The following is a 17,358-nucleotide window of genomic DNA, read 5'->3' as shown; positions in this document are numbered from 1 at the left end:
CTCGACTCCGGGATACTTCTTGGTTGCTGTCTCCTTGATATCGGTTATATCTGGAACTGTTGAGTTACGTTAGAAACATCTACTTCACTGCTTAGCATGCTCGAACACATGACTACAACCTTACTATTGGCTATTATTTGACTATAGCCTCCGCGCAGATATAAGATCAATCTGTGTGGCACTAAATTAAGGAAACTGGCCCGGTTGCAATCAGTCCTTGACAGCGGATATATTTTAAAGGACTCGCACACGTTAATAAAACAATTCGGGTATGCGTTAAATAATACTTATAATTTTATATTGTCACTAGGTCTTGTGAATTAAATCACGGCGGTTGTACTTCAGTTTAACAAAAACTTCACAAAGACATATGTCTTGTTGGCTCACGAATTACGACACTTCGCACTTGGCTTGAGTGAGTATGAGACAATGAGGGCCCTTCCTTTCTCATCGCAGATTTTATAGCCTCTAGAGGACGCTAGCTTCGAGGGTAACCACCAGCTAACACTCCCTTTTCATTTGAAAAAGCTAGCCAGATATTAACGGCCGCTCCCGTAAATACGCATATATAATGTTTGGCACAAGTAAATAATATTATCGGCTCGTGTTAATCGATAATTCTAATCTTAATTATGAGTGGCGGATGAATTGATTGAAATTTGGATGATCCCAGCCCTAGAAAAGACAAGTTTGCCAACCTGTGACAATTGTTCGGTACATCCCCTCATTAATATCTCACCACCTCAAGAGTGCTGTGCTTGGGGACGCCAACATATAGAGGTCTGCATGATTTAAATCACGGCTTGCCGCTCAAGTCCAACTAGAGGAAATTGTTCCTACCGGAGTGATACAGGTTTCTGACAGCCTATGGCACGGCCATCCGGGGTTCCTTCCTTCACTTTCCGCAACTGTATTGAGCGCTTAAATAAAATTATGCCACAGTGTTATAATAAATAAATTAAACCATATTATGATATGGGTCAATACTAACGACAGTGGATTGGGATATAGTACCCTATCTGAAGTACTTATTTGATTATTGTTTGCATGAAGGAGCTATACCAAATGAATGGAGAATTGCTATTGCAGCCTCTGTGTATAAAGGAAAAGGTGATAGACATGTCAGAGTTCCTGATACAAGACTCTGCCTGATGTGTTCCTAAAGTAGTGTAGCTAGATACATTACCAATTGTAATTGTCAATTGTACTGACAGTGAGGCATAACGGGATTTCACTTTTGTCCGTCTGTTTGGCATTGGAGTAACACTGTCAAATTTTATTGGAGATTCAGTAGTCCGGCAACATTGCAAGGCGCACAATGAGGTTTGCCCCATAGAGTGGGCCATTGTTTGTGTGTGCAAGCTGTAATACAGCACCTCAGAATGTGTTGATGCCATAACCCAATGGGAGAGCACTGGCCTATTGCCCAACATGAGTCTGAAATTTACACTATGTTCTGATGCCACATGAAGTTTTCTTATCAAACAGTTGTAACAGAAAAGCTGATGTTAATAGGGGACCAAATGTAGAACAGAAAGAGACATACTGCCATTGAAGAAAGTCCATGTTTCGATGAACAATCTGCATCGAAAAGTGTACAGCCCCTGTTTTTCAGCAGCCACTAAGAAATGAGCTTACGTAGTCACTGCCAATGTTGAGAATAGATTAGCATTTTTGCCCATTTATGAGCATCAAGGTTGTTGGAAGTTGATGTTTTTTAAATTCTTTTGGAATTTTATCCTGAAAGTAAATTGAGTACTGTAACAAAGATGTGCCCCTCTCTAAATGAGATGTGTCTTAGGAAAGAGCTACAAGTATTGTTCAACAGGAGTTATTTTCAGAGAGCATGCAAGGTCATATAAATGTTACAATTTCTATTCAAAAACTTATTAGATAGGGAAACTTTTTCTCAGGTGTGGGAACTTCCTAGTATCGTAACTACCCTGAGATAAGTTTCCCAACCCTAAGACTGGTTAAAACTCTTTCTCGGAAATAATATAATTGTACGGAAATCAGGCAAAAATAATACTTATGTTCAGTGAATAATTGATTAGATTAGCTATAGACAAAAATATAGCTTACCGTGAGGTGGTAAATAATTCCACCTACCTAAACATCTAAAACAATTCTTATGAGCCACCACTGAAATAAACGTTTTCCTTTCTATTAGGAAATGAACCTTTGGCACAGTGGTCTGTCTTTTAAAGAGAGTTCAATATCCACTGCATTTGAAACTTACCCTTCAATTCAGAACACACTAACTTATGCAGTTGGCAGTGGTATCATGATACTGGAAGATTTATATTACCCCCTTTAACCTGAATTGTATATTAACATTTGCTTATGACTTAATTCCTTGCTGAGGTTTAGTGGACCTGATTAAAAACCATTTTCCATGTTTATAATCATATTTTGTTCAGAAGGAAGCCATACTTTCCAATGTCGATTCAGGTAATGTAACCATAAAGTTTTTGGTCTGTTGAAAACTTGAATTAATTATAGCACATACCCAAGTGTTATATGGATTATAATTGGTGCTTTTGACAGACGGAAGCTTTGACGTTACATGATATATTATATTTGTTGTAATGTGATAATTTATTCTTTTTTCAGACCAATTCTGCATATGTCCTGTTTTACTTAAAACAAGACTAGCAGTTGCCATCTTCTTGGAACACAGAAATTGACAAATGAATCTCATGCTGAGAAATTGCCAATCTGTGCCTGTCTTTCCACTTCTTGCCTTCAGACACAGAGGGAGGGCATGAACAGTCATTATATTCTCTGTGATAGCCAAAGATTAATTAAGACTGTTTATATTAAAATCTTTGTAAGCAAGCCATTGTTTGCATTTTTTCTATAATTACAAAAGATGTATGGTTGTGTTACTATGGTGCTTTTTGTATTGTCTATTGACAAGGAGTATTAGTTCTTTTGTTATTCCTTTGTATAGTTTTATCTTGTTAAAATGCTGTAGAAATGTAAGGAAAATGGAGAGTGTATGTGTCAAGAGTTCTAAGTACTAGAATATATAAAACTCAGGAGAGGTAAAAGATGCTTTATAGAATAAGTTTCTCACATACAGATACAAAACATATTTTAATACATACTTCAGTGTATAACTAAGACGAGCATGTGTACATGACAACGTGTTTTTAAAAATATATATATAAACATGAGACAGTACACTTCTAAAGATACAAGTACCATCAGCATAATAATCATAGTGATTAGTACCAAAAGAATATATTGTATTCTTTTAAGATTTTCATTTCATCTGTAGACAAACTTGCAGATATTAAGTCTCCATTTTTAAGCAATGATAATACTCTAGTGCTAGTAATGAACAGTACACTGGATGGCAAAAGTATTTGTGAACTAATAAAGAACCAATGTTTTTACCAAAGTTCTTCAAAGTTGCCCTGATTTGAATGATTTTAATATTTTTTTCCTTTATCATACCTAATTTTGCTCAAATTGTTAAATATTACACACACAAATTTTTTCTGCTAAATGCAGATATGGCTTTTGGGAGGATCATTGTAATCTCCATTGCATCGTCTCTATTTTATGAACATTAATCAACCCCATAAAATTAGTTCCGTGTTTTGCCTCGTCAACTTTGTAGAAATCAAGGAGCAATGTACATTGCCTGACAAAAAAGTTAGGCACCCAGAAGGAGTGGTTGAAAGTGAATGAAACTACATATGCAGAAAGACCCTGTTCCCTTATTGAAACGATTACAATATGGAATCAATCAATCAATACTGATCTGCATTTAGGGCAGTTGCCCAAGTGACAAATTCCCTATCTGTTGTTTCCTAGCCTTTTCTTAAAAGATTTCAATGAGATAGGAAATTTATTGAACATCTCCCTTGGTAAGTTATTCCAATCCCTAACTCCCCTTCCTATAAATGAATATTTGCCCCAAATGTCCTCTTGAATTCCAACTTTACCTTCACATTGTGATCTTTGCTACTTTTAAAGACGCCACTCAAACTTATTCGTCTACTAATGTCATTCCACGCCACCTCTCCGTTGACAGCTCGGAACATAACACTCAGTCAAGCAACTCTTCTTCTTTCTCCCAGTTCTTCCCAGCCCAAACTTTGCAACATTTTTGTAACGCTAATCTTTTGTCGGAAATCACCCAGAACAAATTGAGCTGCTTTCCTTTGAATTTTTTCCAGTTCTTGAATGAAGTAATCCTGGTGAGGGACCCATACACTGGAAACATACTCTAGTTGGGGTCTTACCAGAGACTTATATGCCCTCTCCTTTACATCCTTACTACAACCCCTAAACACCCTCATAACCATGTGCAGGGATCTGTACCCTTTATTTACAATCCCATTCATGTGATTACCCCAATGAAGATCTTTCCTTATATTAACACCCAGATACTTACAATGACCCCCGAAAGGAACTTTCACCCCATCAATGTAGTAATTAAAATTGAGAGGACTTTTCCTATGTGTGAAACTCACAACCTGAATTTTAACCCTGTTTATCATCATACCATTGACTGCTGTCCATCTCACAACATTATCGAGGTCATGTTGCGGTTGCTCACAATCTTGTAACTTATTTATTACTCTATACAGAAGAACATCATCCGCAAAAAGCCTTACGTCTGATTCCACTCCTTTACTCATATCATTTATATATATAAGGAAACATAAAGGTCCAATAATACTGCCTTCAGGGATTCCCCTTTTAATTATTACAGGGTCATATAAAGCTTCACCTACTCTAATTCTCTGAGATCTATTTTCTGGAAATCTAGCAACCCATTCAGTCACTCCTTTGTCTAGTCCAGTTGCACTCATTTTTGCAAGTAGTCTGCCATGATCCACCCTATCAAATGCTTTAGACAAGTCAGTCGCGATACAGCCATTTGACCTCCTGAATCCAAGATTTCTGCTATATCTTGCTGGAATCCTACAAGTTGAGCTTCAGTTGAATGACCTTTCCTAAAACTGAACTGCCTTCTATCGAACCAGTCATTAATTTTGCAAACATGTCTAATATAATAAGAAAGAATGCCTTCCCAAGGCTTACATACGACGCATGTCAATCTTTCTGGCCTGTTATTTTCAGCTTTATGTCTATCACCCTTTCCTTTATACGCAGGGGCTACTATAGCAACTCTCCATTCATTTGGTATAGCTCCTTCAACCAAACAATAATCAAATAAATACTTCAGATATTGTACTATATCCCAACCTATTGTCTTTAGTACTGTATATCCCCAGAAATCTTATCAATTCCAGCTGCTTTTGTACTTTTCAATTTTTGTATCTTATTGTAAATATCATTTTTGTCATGTGTAAATTTTAATACTTTTTTAGCATTAGTCACTTCCTCTATCTGGACATTATCCTTGTAACCAACAATCTTTATATACTGCTGAATGAATACTTCTGCCCTTTGAAGATCCTCACATACACACTCCCCTTGTTCATTAATTATTCCTGGAACGTCCTTCTTGAAGCTTGTTTCTGTCTTAAAGTATCTATACATACCCTTCCATTTTTCACTAAAATTTGTATGACTGCCAATTATGGATGAAAGAGACAAGGCCGTTGGCAGTTACAGGTGGAAGTTGGTGCCTGGTCAGTAGGGTGTTGCATCATCCGCATTGCCCTTATGTGGTTCGGAATGGATCCTCTCCTGAGACAAATTTGTCCACAGTTGTTGCAGCTGTCCCTCCAGATCCTGCAGGTTGGTACTGGGACGGAGTCACCTTCCAATGTCATCCCACATGTGTTCGATGATGGAGAGGTCCGGGTGATCTTGCTGACCACGGAAGGACCTCAACGCGCTCTGGGCAGTCCATAGATGCACATGCTGTGTGCGGACGTGCATTATCTTGTTGGAATGACTGCCCCGGTGTGCTGTGTCATAAGGAGTAGTATGTGCAGGCGCAGAATGTCTGTGACATATTGCTGTGCCGTCAAAGTCTGCCGGAGCACTATTAAAGGTGACCTGAACACATACCCTATAGCTCCCCTCACCATGATGCCAGGGATTATGCCTATGCGTCTTTCCACATCCTGCCCTCTGCCCTCGATGCCGCCAAACCCGCACACGATGGTCATGGAGGTTATGGAGAAGCGAGACTCATCACTGTACATGTGACGCCAGTCGTCCTCTGTCCATGCTTCCCGGGCAAGGCACCACTCCAATCGCGGCGTTTGTGTTCTGGTGTCAATGGCAACCGATGTATGGGGTGGTAAGACCCCAATCTGGCGGATGCCAGTCGTCGAGACACTGTGCGGGAACTCACAGGATGTTGTAGAGTCTCCAGTACATGTTCGTGGATGGCGGGTGCCGAAGTTATGGGATACTGCAATGCTTGGCGCACCATACAACGGTCCTCCCTTGGGGTGCTGTTTCTTGGTCGACCTGCACGATGTGATTGGGTGCCCTTATGTAGCCATTGAGTCTAACATCGGGCCACTGTGACATCTGAATTGCCCACATGCCTGGCAATTGCACGATACGACCAACCAGCCTCATGCAATCCCGCAATGCAGCCTCTGTCAAATGCTGCCAATTGGTGGATAGGCTGTCTAATGCATCTGCAAGGCAACGCAGGTGCTTCGTATTGTCTGTAGTCCTCTCTGCATATCTTGCTTAACTGTTTGACTCAAAGCAGTTAACTGGTAACAACTCATCAACAACAGGACGGTGCCATCACGAATGCACTCTGAATCATTTACTTACACCTCAATGGAATGCATGTATACCGAAACGGGATAATATTGGCCCACTCCTTCTGGGTGCTTAACTTTCTTCATCAGGCAGTGTATTTCTTCTGTCAGCACCCAGTCCCTTACAACCATATATGTGTTTGCAGATAACCTGCAAGTAAGAGTATAGTACTGTTTAAAATTTCATTTTCATATACCCACGTATTTAACTGAATTTTATAAAACAAACAAATTTTGAAGCACCTAAATCAGAGTTTGCACTTATTTTTGTAGTGGTTTTGTAGATTGAATGTGTTCTCCTATTGTCTTATAATCATCACCAGAAATCCTATGTGTTTCTGTCCCCTTCTCTAAATTTGCCAGGCTTTTGTTTGCATTTTAACAGTTCCATTATCACAGATTAAATTAATTTTCAGGAAAAGGTAGCAGAGAATCTATTTCTGAACATAAGTATGCTGCCAAGTTGAACCTACATCATTGTTGGTTCTTAGCTCCCTTGCCTCAACAGAAGTCCTTTACATATATCATATGTCATCTGTTAGCAGTATTAAGGAACTATAAAAGCATCACTCAGGCTTTGATTCATTTGCAGTACATCTGGCAATAGTTCTTAGATCCCTTGCCACTACACTATTCCAGAAGTTTCACGTCTGGATGGTGATAATTCATAGTCATTTTATGTACGTTGAGAAAACATGGTATATTTTTATGAATGTATGATTTCATAAATGTGAAGTGATGTGATCTTTAAAAATATTAAGGTTGTGAATTGAATGTAAAAGACGTACTGAGAACCAGGTATGTTATTTTTTATGTTAATAAAAAAGTAAATCTCTCACTCCTTTCTCTTAATTACTGTATATAGTCACATAATTAAGACACTTACTTTCCTTTCTATATCGTCACCATAAGACATATCTGTGTCGGTGCGACGTAAAGCAAATAGAACAAAAAGCATTTTTCCCATAATGGTAAAACACCAAAAAAATTATTTTTCAAGAAAGGAAGATACATTAAAGATGAGCATAACCATTTAAAAGAAACCACGCTAATTGATTGGCATTTGGCATTAAATTATCATGACAGTTTCCTTCTGAATGGCCAAGCGCGTAAGCTTACATCTGGCAAGTTGAACGCATGGGATTGAAGTAGCCTACAGGTACTGGAAATATGGAAATATATTCTTCACATTGAGAGTTGAAACAAAATAAATATGAATTTGCTAAGGTTCTAATCACATCCATATACTGTATAATGGCATACGGGCAAAAAGAAGAAAATCGTTACCTGTATATGCTGTTTGTTGTTGCTACTGCAGGAAGGACAGCTGCTTCCATCACCACTTGCATCTTTCCATAGGAAATACACTTCACTCCCATCTAACATGTTCAAGATTCCCCTTTTCTTGAAACCGTTTACAATTACTTCCGAATAAATCATGTCCGAAGAAGGCAGTAGCCATTGGCAGATGGTTTCCATATCGTAGCTGCTGGAGTAAGTATGTGCACACCTTCCGCCATCCAGCCCTGATAGAACATTCATACATAGTGCTTGAAAGGCTTACTTACTGAAATGTCCCAAGGGTTGAAGTACAGGGATCAATCCACCAAGAATGGCTACCAGATCAGTTTCCTCTAACTTCTTGGTATCGTCTGTCAAGTGTCCATGAAAGCTGTCCACCAGGTTAAGATCCAGCCATTGAAGGACAGATCCAGGTCATTTTCCCCAAATCATTCATATCCGTGTGTGTGTGAACAACATGTCCATCCATCATTTCTCTTGTGCACAAACATGGATCCCTAGTGAAAATTTAACTTTGGTAGGTTTATTTGGTTTTATAACCTCATATGACAGAAGTTTTCTGCCTACAACACTCGTTTTGCCTCATATCTATTGTTCAACATTGTGCCATATCAAGGCTGATGGGAGTCTGGTCTATATTTCTGATTTTGGAAATTAGCTTATTGTTCTTTTTGCACTTCCTTATCACAAAACAATGAGCGTCTATACAATATTTTGGTTGAAATTTTTCAGTATTGTTTGGCACAACAATGTTCTTTGTTACACAGAAAGTTTATTTATCATACAATTTACTATCCATCCTCAGATACCCTTAAAATACAAGATTCTAATCTCATTTGCTGCAGCTATTTCACATCCGTTAACATATAGCATTTTATGAGAAACAGCATATCCATTGTTATGCAATATTATTACTTATTCCATAAGTTATTCTTCTACTTGTGTAAGCATATCAGTTTTTGGCCACAAAACACTTTACGGCACGTGTTGTTAGCGATGGGCAGTCCTCTCGCTCACAACTCTCATGACTGACATCAGAGAGCTTGAAACTCTCGAAACCGATTCTCCTGTACTGCGACCTGTGCAACATCCCAGTAACTATGAGCATAGTATATCATCAGCAGTTATTCCATAAAATAACGTTCTGATATGGAAACGGGTGTACCGATAAATTTTGACGAAAGCATGGAAAAGTACTGCATGTTCAACTATGAGCTCCTTAATACCATTAACAAAAGTGAAAACAGAATGTCAGTATCTTAAATGCTTCATAAATTAGTTTTAGGTGGACATCTTTGCTGAATAACCATGTATAATTTGTTAATAATAATAATAATAATAATAATAATAATAATAATAATAATAATAATAATAATGTTATTGTTTTCACATCCAACTAACTACTTTTTTATAGTTTTCGGAGACGCTGAGGTGCCGGAATTTTGTTCCACAGGAGTTCTTTTACATGCCAGTGAATCTACTGATACGAACCTGACATACTTCAGCACCTTCAAATACCACCAGACTGAGCCAGGAATGCACCCGCCAAGTTGGGGTGAGTAGGCCAGCACCTGAGCCACTCAGCCCAGTTACAATTTATTAATAACTGTAGATAAGATGTATGCCTACATGGATACTGCACAATTGTTTCGACAGGGCAACTTCTTGTGATGCAGACCGGACCGGAGGTGTTCTCTATGAAAATTCCCCTTCAGTGATACCGTATGTGCTTTTAAGTTCCGGAGTATTTGACTTCTTTTGAACAAACAATGTTAAGGCATGTGTTGTAGAACGCTTTATTCGTACACTCAAAACAATGATGTGGCGAGATATTTACAGCTCAAGGTTCACATCGTTGGATTGAACTGCTATCTAGACAACGATACACCTCGGAACAAAGCCACGTCTTGTTACAAAGAATACACCACGCTTGTAATTAAAACGACTGATCCGCGCCGCCATCGCATTAAAGAAGGTATTTTTTTGCATCAGCAAACACAAGTCTATCTTTGCAAAAGGATACACCCCTAACTGGAGCACAGAAATTTTTCAAATCAGGAGTGTTAAGCTTACTAATCTAGTTATGTATTTACTTCGCGATTTCAGAGGACAGCCTATTGAAGGTGGATTCTACATCGAAGAACTGCAGAAAATAAAATATCCTGATCACTATTTAATCGAACGTGTTATTTGACGTTGTGGAAATAGAAATAATCTGTATGTCAAATGTCTTTGTTTTAATAACAACTTCAATTCATGGATTAATAAATAGGATGTACTTTGAATCTTGTGTTTCTTATTCTCGAACCTCTACCTCTCTTTTCTTCTATGGCATAAGACACCGCACGCCAACATTATTACTACTAGATAATTTAGGACATGGTGTAGAATAGGATTAATATTGAACAACACCTGCAATATGCTTTACGATTCATATTTATTTTAGAATATATACATTTTCTACCTTCAAGTAAATCTGTTCTGCCCTTTCTTTATTTTACTGCCTTGACTGTTTAATGCCACTACCTAGTAACATTGTTCCTTTCATTGCACCGGCAACGACAAGTGCTGCTATCTTCTCAGCAACTGAAGCATTAGGTGACGACACACGCTGCATAGCTTTACGGAGCAGATTTTTATCAGCTACACGTCTTAGTTCAGGAATGTTTTGACGATAAGAAATATCATGCTCTTTGCAGGCAGCATCTAACATATTAATACTGGGATCACCACGTGCCAAGTGAACGTCAGGTCGTGTTCCAGGGCCGCAATACTGGTAACTACAGTGACTATATGTACAGTGTGGCCAAGCCCAGTCCAGCTGCCATGTTTTAGCGAAGTACTCAATCTGCTGGTAGATGAAGGAGAGTGATATTATTATTGTTTCAATAAAGAATAGACTAGGTCACTGTTTTAAGATGTTATTTATTTTGCTTATGCAGTATGCATATAGGCCTATCAGTATTTGTTATATTCAGAGTCTACCGGGCGAGTTGGCCGTGCGCGTAGAGGCGCGCGGCTGTGAGCTTGCATCCGGGAGATAGTAGGTTCGAATCTCACTATCGGCAGCCCTGAAGATGGTTTTCCGTGGTTTCCCATTTTCACACCAGGCAAATGCTGGGGCTGTACCTTAATGAAGGCCACGGCCGCTTCCTTCCAACTCCTAGGCCTTTCCTATCCCATCGTCGCCATAAGACCTATCTGTGTCGGTGCGACGTAAAGCCCCTAGCAAAAAAAAATATTCAGAGTCTGACTACCTGATGTAAGACTTCAAAATTTAAATTTATACGTGGTAGAGGTCTACAAGTCACAATTACTGAAGAGGTTAGAAATTCTGTGTTGGTAGCTACACCTATAATAACATTTATATTATAATACATGTGGCATAAATATTATAGTCATTGTCCTGAATAATGTATGTGATGACTGTAAAGTTAGCCTACATTTAAATTAAGAAGTTAACATTACCATATTCCAGGTTACATGGTTTTATATATCAGAATTTATAATGCAGTATCATCAAACTATACCTAGAAATGTACTTTATTGTATATGACTTTTCGGTATGTATATAATCTTAACACATGCAGATAATTGAAAATAATGTGATTATTTAACCGATGGGTAGAAAAAATTGTATTAACTAACTTCATATTTATGTTAACATAATATACTGTAGCATCTTACTCATTGCACTAATAGAAATAATAACGAAAACCTGCTACTCTTTAGGGGGTGAAAACAAGCAATTGCCATGGTCCCCGGGTTTTATATAGTGCTACGGTTTGATCCCCGCAATGAGGAATTAAATATAAGTATCACTATACAATGGGCCTTTAGTTAAAGGAAATACTACTTGTTGCTCGGTGAAAACAAGCAGTTATCCTTGTCCCTGAGTGCTTGTATTCAGGACTCAATTATTGACCACCCTCTGCTTGATTCCCGTGATGTGCAACTAATTCTGTGCCCCGGTTCCGTTAGTAATTTACTGGTAGATATCTGCTGTATTTTTAAAAATTCTGTTTGCTGCTATCGGTTTGCTAATACATTATTAATGTTATCATAATCTTCTTCTTTTTATACCGCTCACCGGGTGAGTCGGCCATGCGGTTGGGGGCGCGCAGCTGTGAGCTCGCATCCGGGAGATAGTGAATTCGAACCCCACAGTCGACAGCCCTGAAAATGGTTTTCCGTGGTTTCCCCATATTCGCACCAGGCAAATGCTGGGGCTATACCTTAATTAAGTCCACGGCTGCTTCCTTCCCATTCCTAGGCATTTCCTGACCCATCGTCGCCGCAAGACCTATCTGTGTTGGTGCGACGTAAAGCAAATGGCATAAAAAATAATTTCTACTGCTCCTCCCACAACTGTAGGGCGAGATGTATCAATACAACACCTATCTTATCCAACATACCGTTATTTTTTCTTTCTTCAATTAAATAAAAACACAAATATCTCTGAGTGTTAACCATTCCCCCGCACTCATATGAAATACTTTCAGAAGTTGGTATTGAACTGTATACCACAAAAGCCTGGAAAAAATCCAGTTACTCTTTTGAAGGACATTTTTGTACCTTCATGATATTATTTGGTCTCTGAGCTCGAACACCATAGATGAGATTGCGGTTACCAATCATCTCTCCCTTGAGCTCAGTCAGCTTCAATTCCTCCACATAAGGGTAGTTGAGCACGAGGAAGTGCGTGGAAGATAAATATACGCCGTAGTGCGAAACCCATAAGGTACAATTCTGGTACCGGTACGAGAATTACGGAGATGTCGCCATTGGGCCGGGACACCCGTCTCCTATTGAAGGATGTTGAGTACCAAGAAGGTAAGCCGCTTCTGGTCAAGGGCCACCACCTTAAAAGGAATAGCTACCACGGTCCAGGTAATTACGCGACCGTTTTAAGATCAATCAGTTACGACTGAACCATATCCCTACATGAAAAGCTTATAAAAGCATATAATAAGTTGTGTACATCCAAATTTCTGGGAAAATCTTAACCTACCTCTCATTAGAAAATGTTGAAATGACATGGGATATTTCAGTCTAACATAGAGCCATAAATGTTAAGACATACGAGAGTCCGACACAACAACTAGAATGAGAATTTTCTCTTTTAGGACATTCTCTTGGGATAAGATGACGAAGCCCTCGTCAAAGGCAACCTGCTTCATATCAACCATCACACTAATAATAGCATGTCATGTAAATATTTTTAGACAATATATTTTCAGATCACTCCTCATGAGAAGGCTCCGGGAATTTGTTTTAAAGATCAGGGGACAGTACGATTAGCCACTACAGAATGGAGATTGGTTACATATGTAAACCTAACGAACTCAACAATGCACTCACTATCGTCTCAAAGAATATTCAGAAGACACAAACCTTATGTTATCAATTGGCACAAGTATTAAACTACACTTGCCAACATGAGATACAATTAAAAATTAAGCAGGCTACAGAAGGTTCAATAACTTAAGGATATAATCAAGCAATTCACCTGAGTGAAATGGGAAAGACGAGGACTATTTAACTTCATTGGTACACTATCGGAATCACTATTTGGTATACTGGATCAAAGTGACACAGATTTTTATCAATGTAAAATATTGGAATTAGAACAGGAACAGATATCCATGTAAAAAGTTGCCAAAGAGCAAATGGTCGTAGTCAGATCAACACTACAGTCCATGAATAGCACACTATATGACGTCACCAAAAACGAGTTGAAACTTAGTCAAAGCTTGGAAGAAATCCAAATGTTTATCCAAAACCAAACAGAACAATTCGAACAAACATATTCGCAGCTAAGCCTTGGGATAAATATTTTTAAAAACTTGATAGAAATCAAAGACATGACAATTCAGATACATGAGCAATACCAAGTTATAGCCTCAGCCATTACATATGCTCAAATAGGAATAATTCATGTGCAGATTCTAAGCCTACAAAAGGGCTCAGGAACAATTTCCTCAGAAGATGACCCTACCATTTGAATTGGGCACAGCTCAAGAGTACCAGTATCTAATTTACAAGGTAGCCACAATACAGGCTTTCATTAACAAAAATGTACTGGTATATATTCTCTCTATCCCTCTCAGTGAAAAAAAGAAATTCAAATTATATAAAAATTCTTCCTTTCCCTGCCCCCATTAAAAATGAAGAAAACCAATTTATAGTCATAAGGCTTACAGCAGATTTTATTATAATAAGTGAAGAACAACAATTATACGGTATGCATATTTAACTGGAGCCCAGATACACAACTGTAAATAAATCACAGACGATAACAAGGTATGTCAGTCAGGATTTCCTTTTAAAATTTCTCATGGAGAAAAAAACTGTTTTTAATGTTGTTGACTGGTACTAATTTTATTCCACCAAACTGTCTTAAGGATATAATACAGACTCAGCACTTAACATGGTTAAATTAATGTAAACAAATATTTGTGTGTAGTACCAAAACCAACAAAATTAACAGTAGTTTGTCAGGAAACAAGTGATGTAATGTTGAAAGGTGTAAGTATGCTCACATTCTTGCACGGCCTACGGGCCAAACACAACATTGAATCAATGATCAAGGTAAATTCTACTAATAGAAAGGACTAAAAGAAAGGATATTATCCCTGAAATTTTTCTAACATATGAATGATGTGAGCATTTGAATGAAAACTTGAAACTGAAAAACTTCGATTTAAAAGAAGCTTCCTTATACAATATTCTCACTCATGTGAATGATATAAGGTATTCCAGTAGAAAGGTGGAAGATGTCGAAAATCTTATAATAGAAAAAGAGAAAGAGATGAAATTCAATCAATTGTATTCATACTTCAATGTATATAAGGTGATTGTCTGGACAATTGTCGCAGTAGTTATGTTACTGGCAACCTTCACTTGCTGTAAAGGTTTCCCATGTTTTCTAGGTCCCACATATGAAAAGTATTGGAGTGATACCTACCTCTGGTTGTTGCACTAAAATTTGTTTCACACAAAAATTCATTGGTGAAAATAAAGTTAAAATTAAAACCTCAGATGGTTTATTTTGAAAGACCACGACCAGTGATAGGTCGTGCTAGCATACATGAAGTAGAAAGTGAAGATGATATTTTAGATGCAGTGCAAAAATCCCGCGGTACAAAATCACGTACCAGAGTGTAAAAGTTCAACAAAATAAATGCAGTCCAGTTAGGATGTGAACCCCACATCAATTAGTAGAGCAAAATCGTCCTGCTAGTGTAACAGGGTCAACACTCATAGACGGAAGGAACTAACACCATGAGAGGAAGTGATGAGAAGTGCCTGCGTCATCTAGAAAGCACAAGATGACAACAACCTTCCTGGGTAAAGGAAGACGCCAACCAATAGAAAATGGCCAACTCAAAGTCTCAACGAGAGCAAAGTCGAACGCCGAACCGTAGATTAGAGAAAGAAGAGGTTATTTAAGGAGGTGAAGAGGGCAAAATTAGGCAGTAAGAATTGGGAGTCAAGTGACGGTCAGCCAAGTGAAGTCAAGGTAGTCAGGAAAGAGAGTCCCGTGGAGAGTAGTGGTTGGTCAGTCAGTCATTCAGTAGTCAGTCAGAGAGTTGGTCATGTAGTCGCACAACCACGCAGTGGCCAACAGTCCCAGAGTAGTCAGTCAGCAAACAGTAAGAATCTCTCGGTCATTGTCTTAAAAGTTGATCGAGTGACAGTCCGTGGAGGAAGTCAAAGGGTTAGCCAAAAGACTTTACAAGAAACAGTTTGAGGGAGAACCAAGAGAGGTAGACTTCCGAAGTATACGGGGATAAGCTTGAGCAAGGAAGAAGGGACTGTCAGACGTAGTAAGATAAGTTAGTTACGGGAAACCACGGATAAGGCAAGCCATAGTAGAAACCACTTATGCAGTAGAGGGAGACTCCAACACCTAAAGGACCACGAGGGTTCGGTAGCTACAGAGCTAGCCTGACAGTAATCTTTGAGCACCGTACGGACAGGTGAAAGCAGCCTACCACAGGGAAAAGTACCGTGACACAGGAAGGTGAACCTAGAGACAGAGCTAGAGCTCAATAGAACTGCATTCTCTTGACAGTTAGTACAGTGTGAAGTGTTAAGATCTATCGAGTGTCTGTGAAGCTCGGTGAAAGAAGAAAGAAGACGCCGCAAAAAGGTCACCCCTCTTGGAAGATAAGTATTCTCTAAAACAGACTCTTTAAAGAAAAAAGGGAACTGAAGACTTCTTAAGTAGCTTGAAGTGTATTCAGATTAGGAAGTTCCCTCATTAAGAAGAGAAAGTTCACTCACTTGTAGCTGTGCACATTTTTGTACATATCCTTGTAAAATTTGTTTGGTAATTTTAATACATTCAGCTCGGCAAAAGGCAATTTAAATTGGTGTTATTATTGTATCAGATAGTAGTGCATTAAACACTCTCCAGTCCCCAGGACGTTCTATCCTCAGGATACAAGATAGCTTCAGTGTACTGAATGAGGTTGAAGTTTAGCTTTAGCCTCAGAAATAGAAGAATAGGACCTTATCATTTCTCAATTCATCAACTGGAGAATACTGAAGCTTTCAAGATACAAGGTCTGGAAAGATATAATGTATATATAAGTAAAATAACGAAAAGGGAAAAACATAAGTCTAACACCAGAGAATTTAATGAATTCCAAGTACACTACTTTTATGTTTACAAACACAGGGATTTTCCAAATCAAAAAATTGTTTAAGAAACGCGACTATCAGGTTCCATTTTCAACTAAGAACAATAATGGTCATATGATTTTCAACAATAATAATGTAAATCGCAGTAAGGAAAATTATTTAGATTTAGGAATTTACAAACTTTAGTGTGAACAATGCCTTATTACGAACGTCGGTCAAACAAGTGGGAGCTTTCATACTAGGTACACATGACAAACAGATTAGAGCAGATGTAGGATGCAATAGTTACGTAGAAATGAAAAGTTTAGCACAGGATAGGGTGGCATGGAGGCTGCATCAAACCAGTCTATGGACTGATGACTCAAACAACAACACTAGGAACACATTAATGTTAATAGACACAGGAAGTATTTTTCCATGAGCATCCACATGGGAGATGCAGGTCATCAGTATACCAACATAATTAGGGACTTGACCATATATAAGAAAGTGAGCAAAGGGAGCCTGATGAATATACATAAAAATATTTTTATAGGTTTGGACCAGATTTATAATTCGATCAATAATTTGAATTACATACAAGAGAATTAGAATCCGTTATACGAACAGATACCATCACTTTTAACAACGCGCAAAATTAATAATTTGAAGTTACCTCCACAGAAGCAAACACCCCTTCCTTCCATTCTAC

The 17,358-nt window shown here is 38.3% G+C and overlaps 1 protein-coding gene across 1 annotated transcript in view; it reads left to right on the top strand.

Annotated features, from left to right (window-relative positions):
• Positions 1-2,713, top strand: part of LOC136863513 (ubiquitin carboxyl-terminal hydrolase 15) — a 463,080-nt gene extending 460,367 nt beyond the window's left edge. Inside the window, exon 18 of the mRNA XM_068225978.1 lies at positions 2,614-2,713. Coding sequence (XP_068082079.1) covers positions 2,614-2,655 — 42 coding nt within the window. The 3' untranslated portion in view covers positions 2,656-2,713. The remainder of the gene's footprint in view (positions 1-2,613) is intronic.
• The last annotated feature ends 14,645 nt before the right edge of the window (positions 2,714-17,358 follow it).

The sequence above is a fragment of the Anabrus simplex genome, chromosome 2 (assembly GCF_040414725.1).
Source record: "Anabrus simplex isolate iqAnaSimp1 chromosome 2, ASM4041472v1, whole genome shotgun sequence".
NCBI lineage: Eukaryota > Metazoa > Arthropoda > Insecta > Orthoptera > Tettigoniidae > Anabrus > Anabrus simplex.
This window is presented reverse-complemented; position numbering and strand designations above follow the sequence as displayed.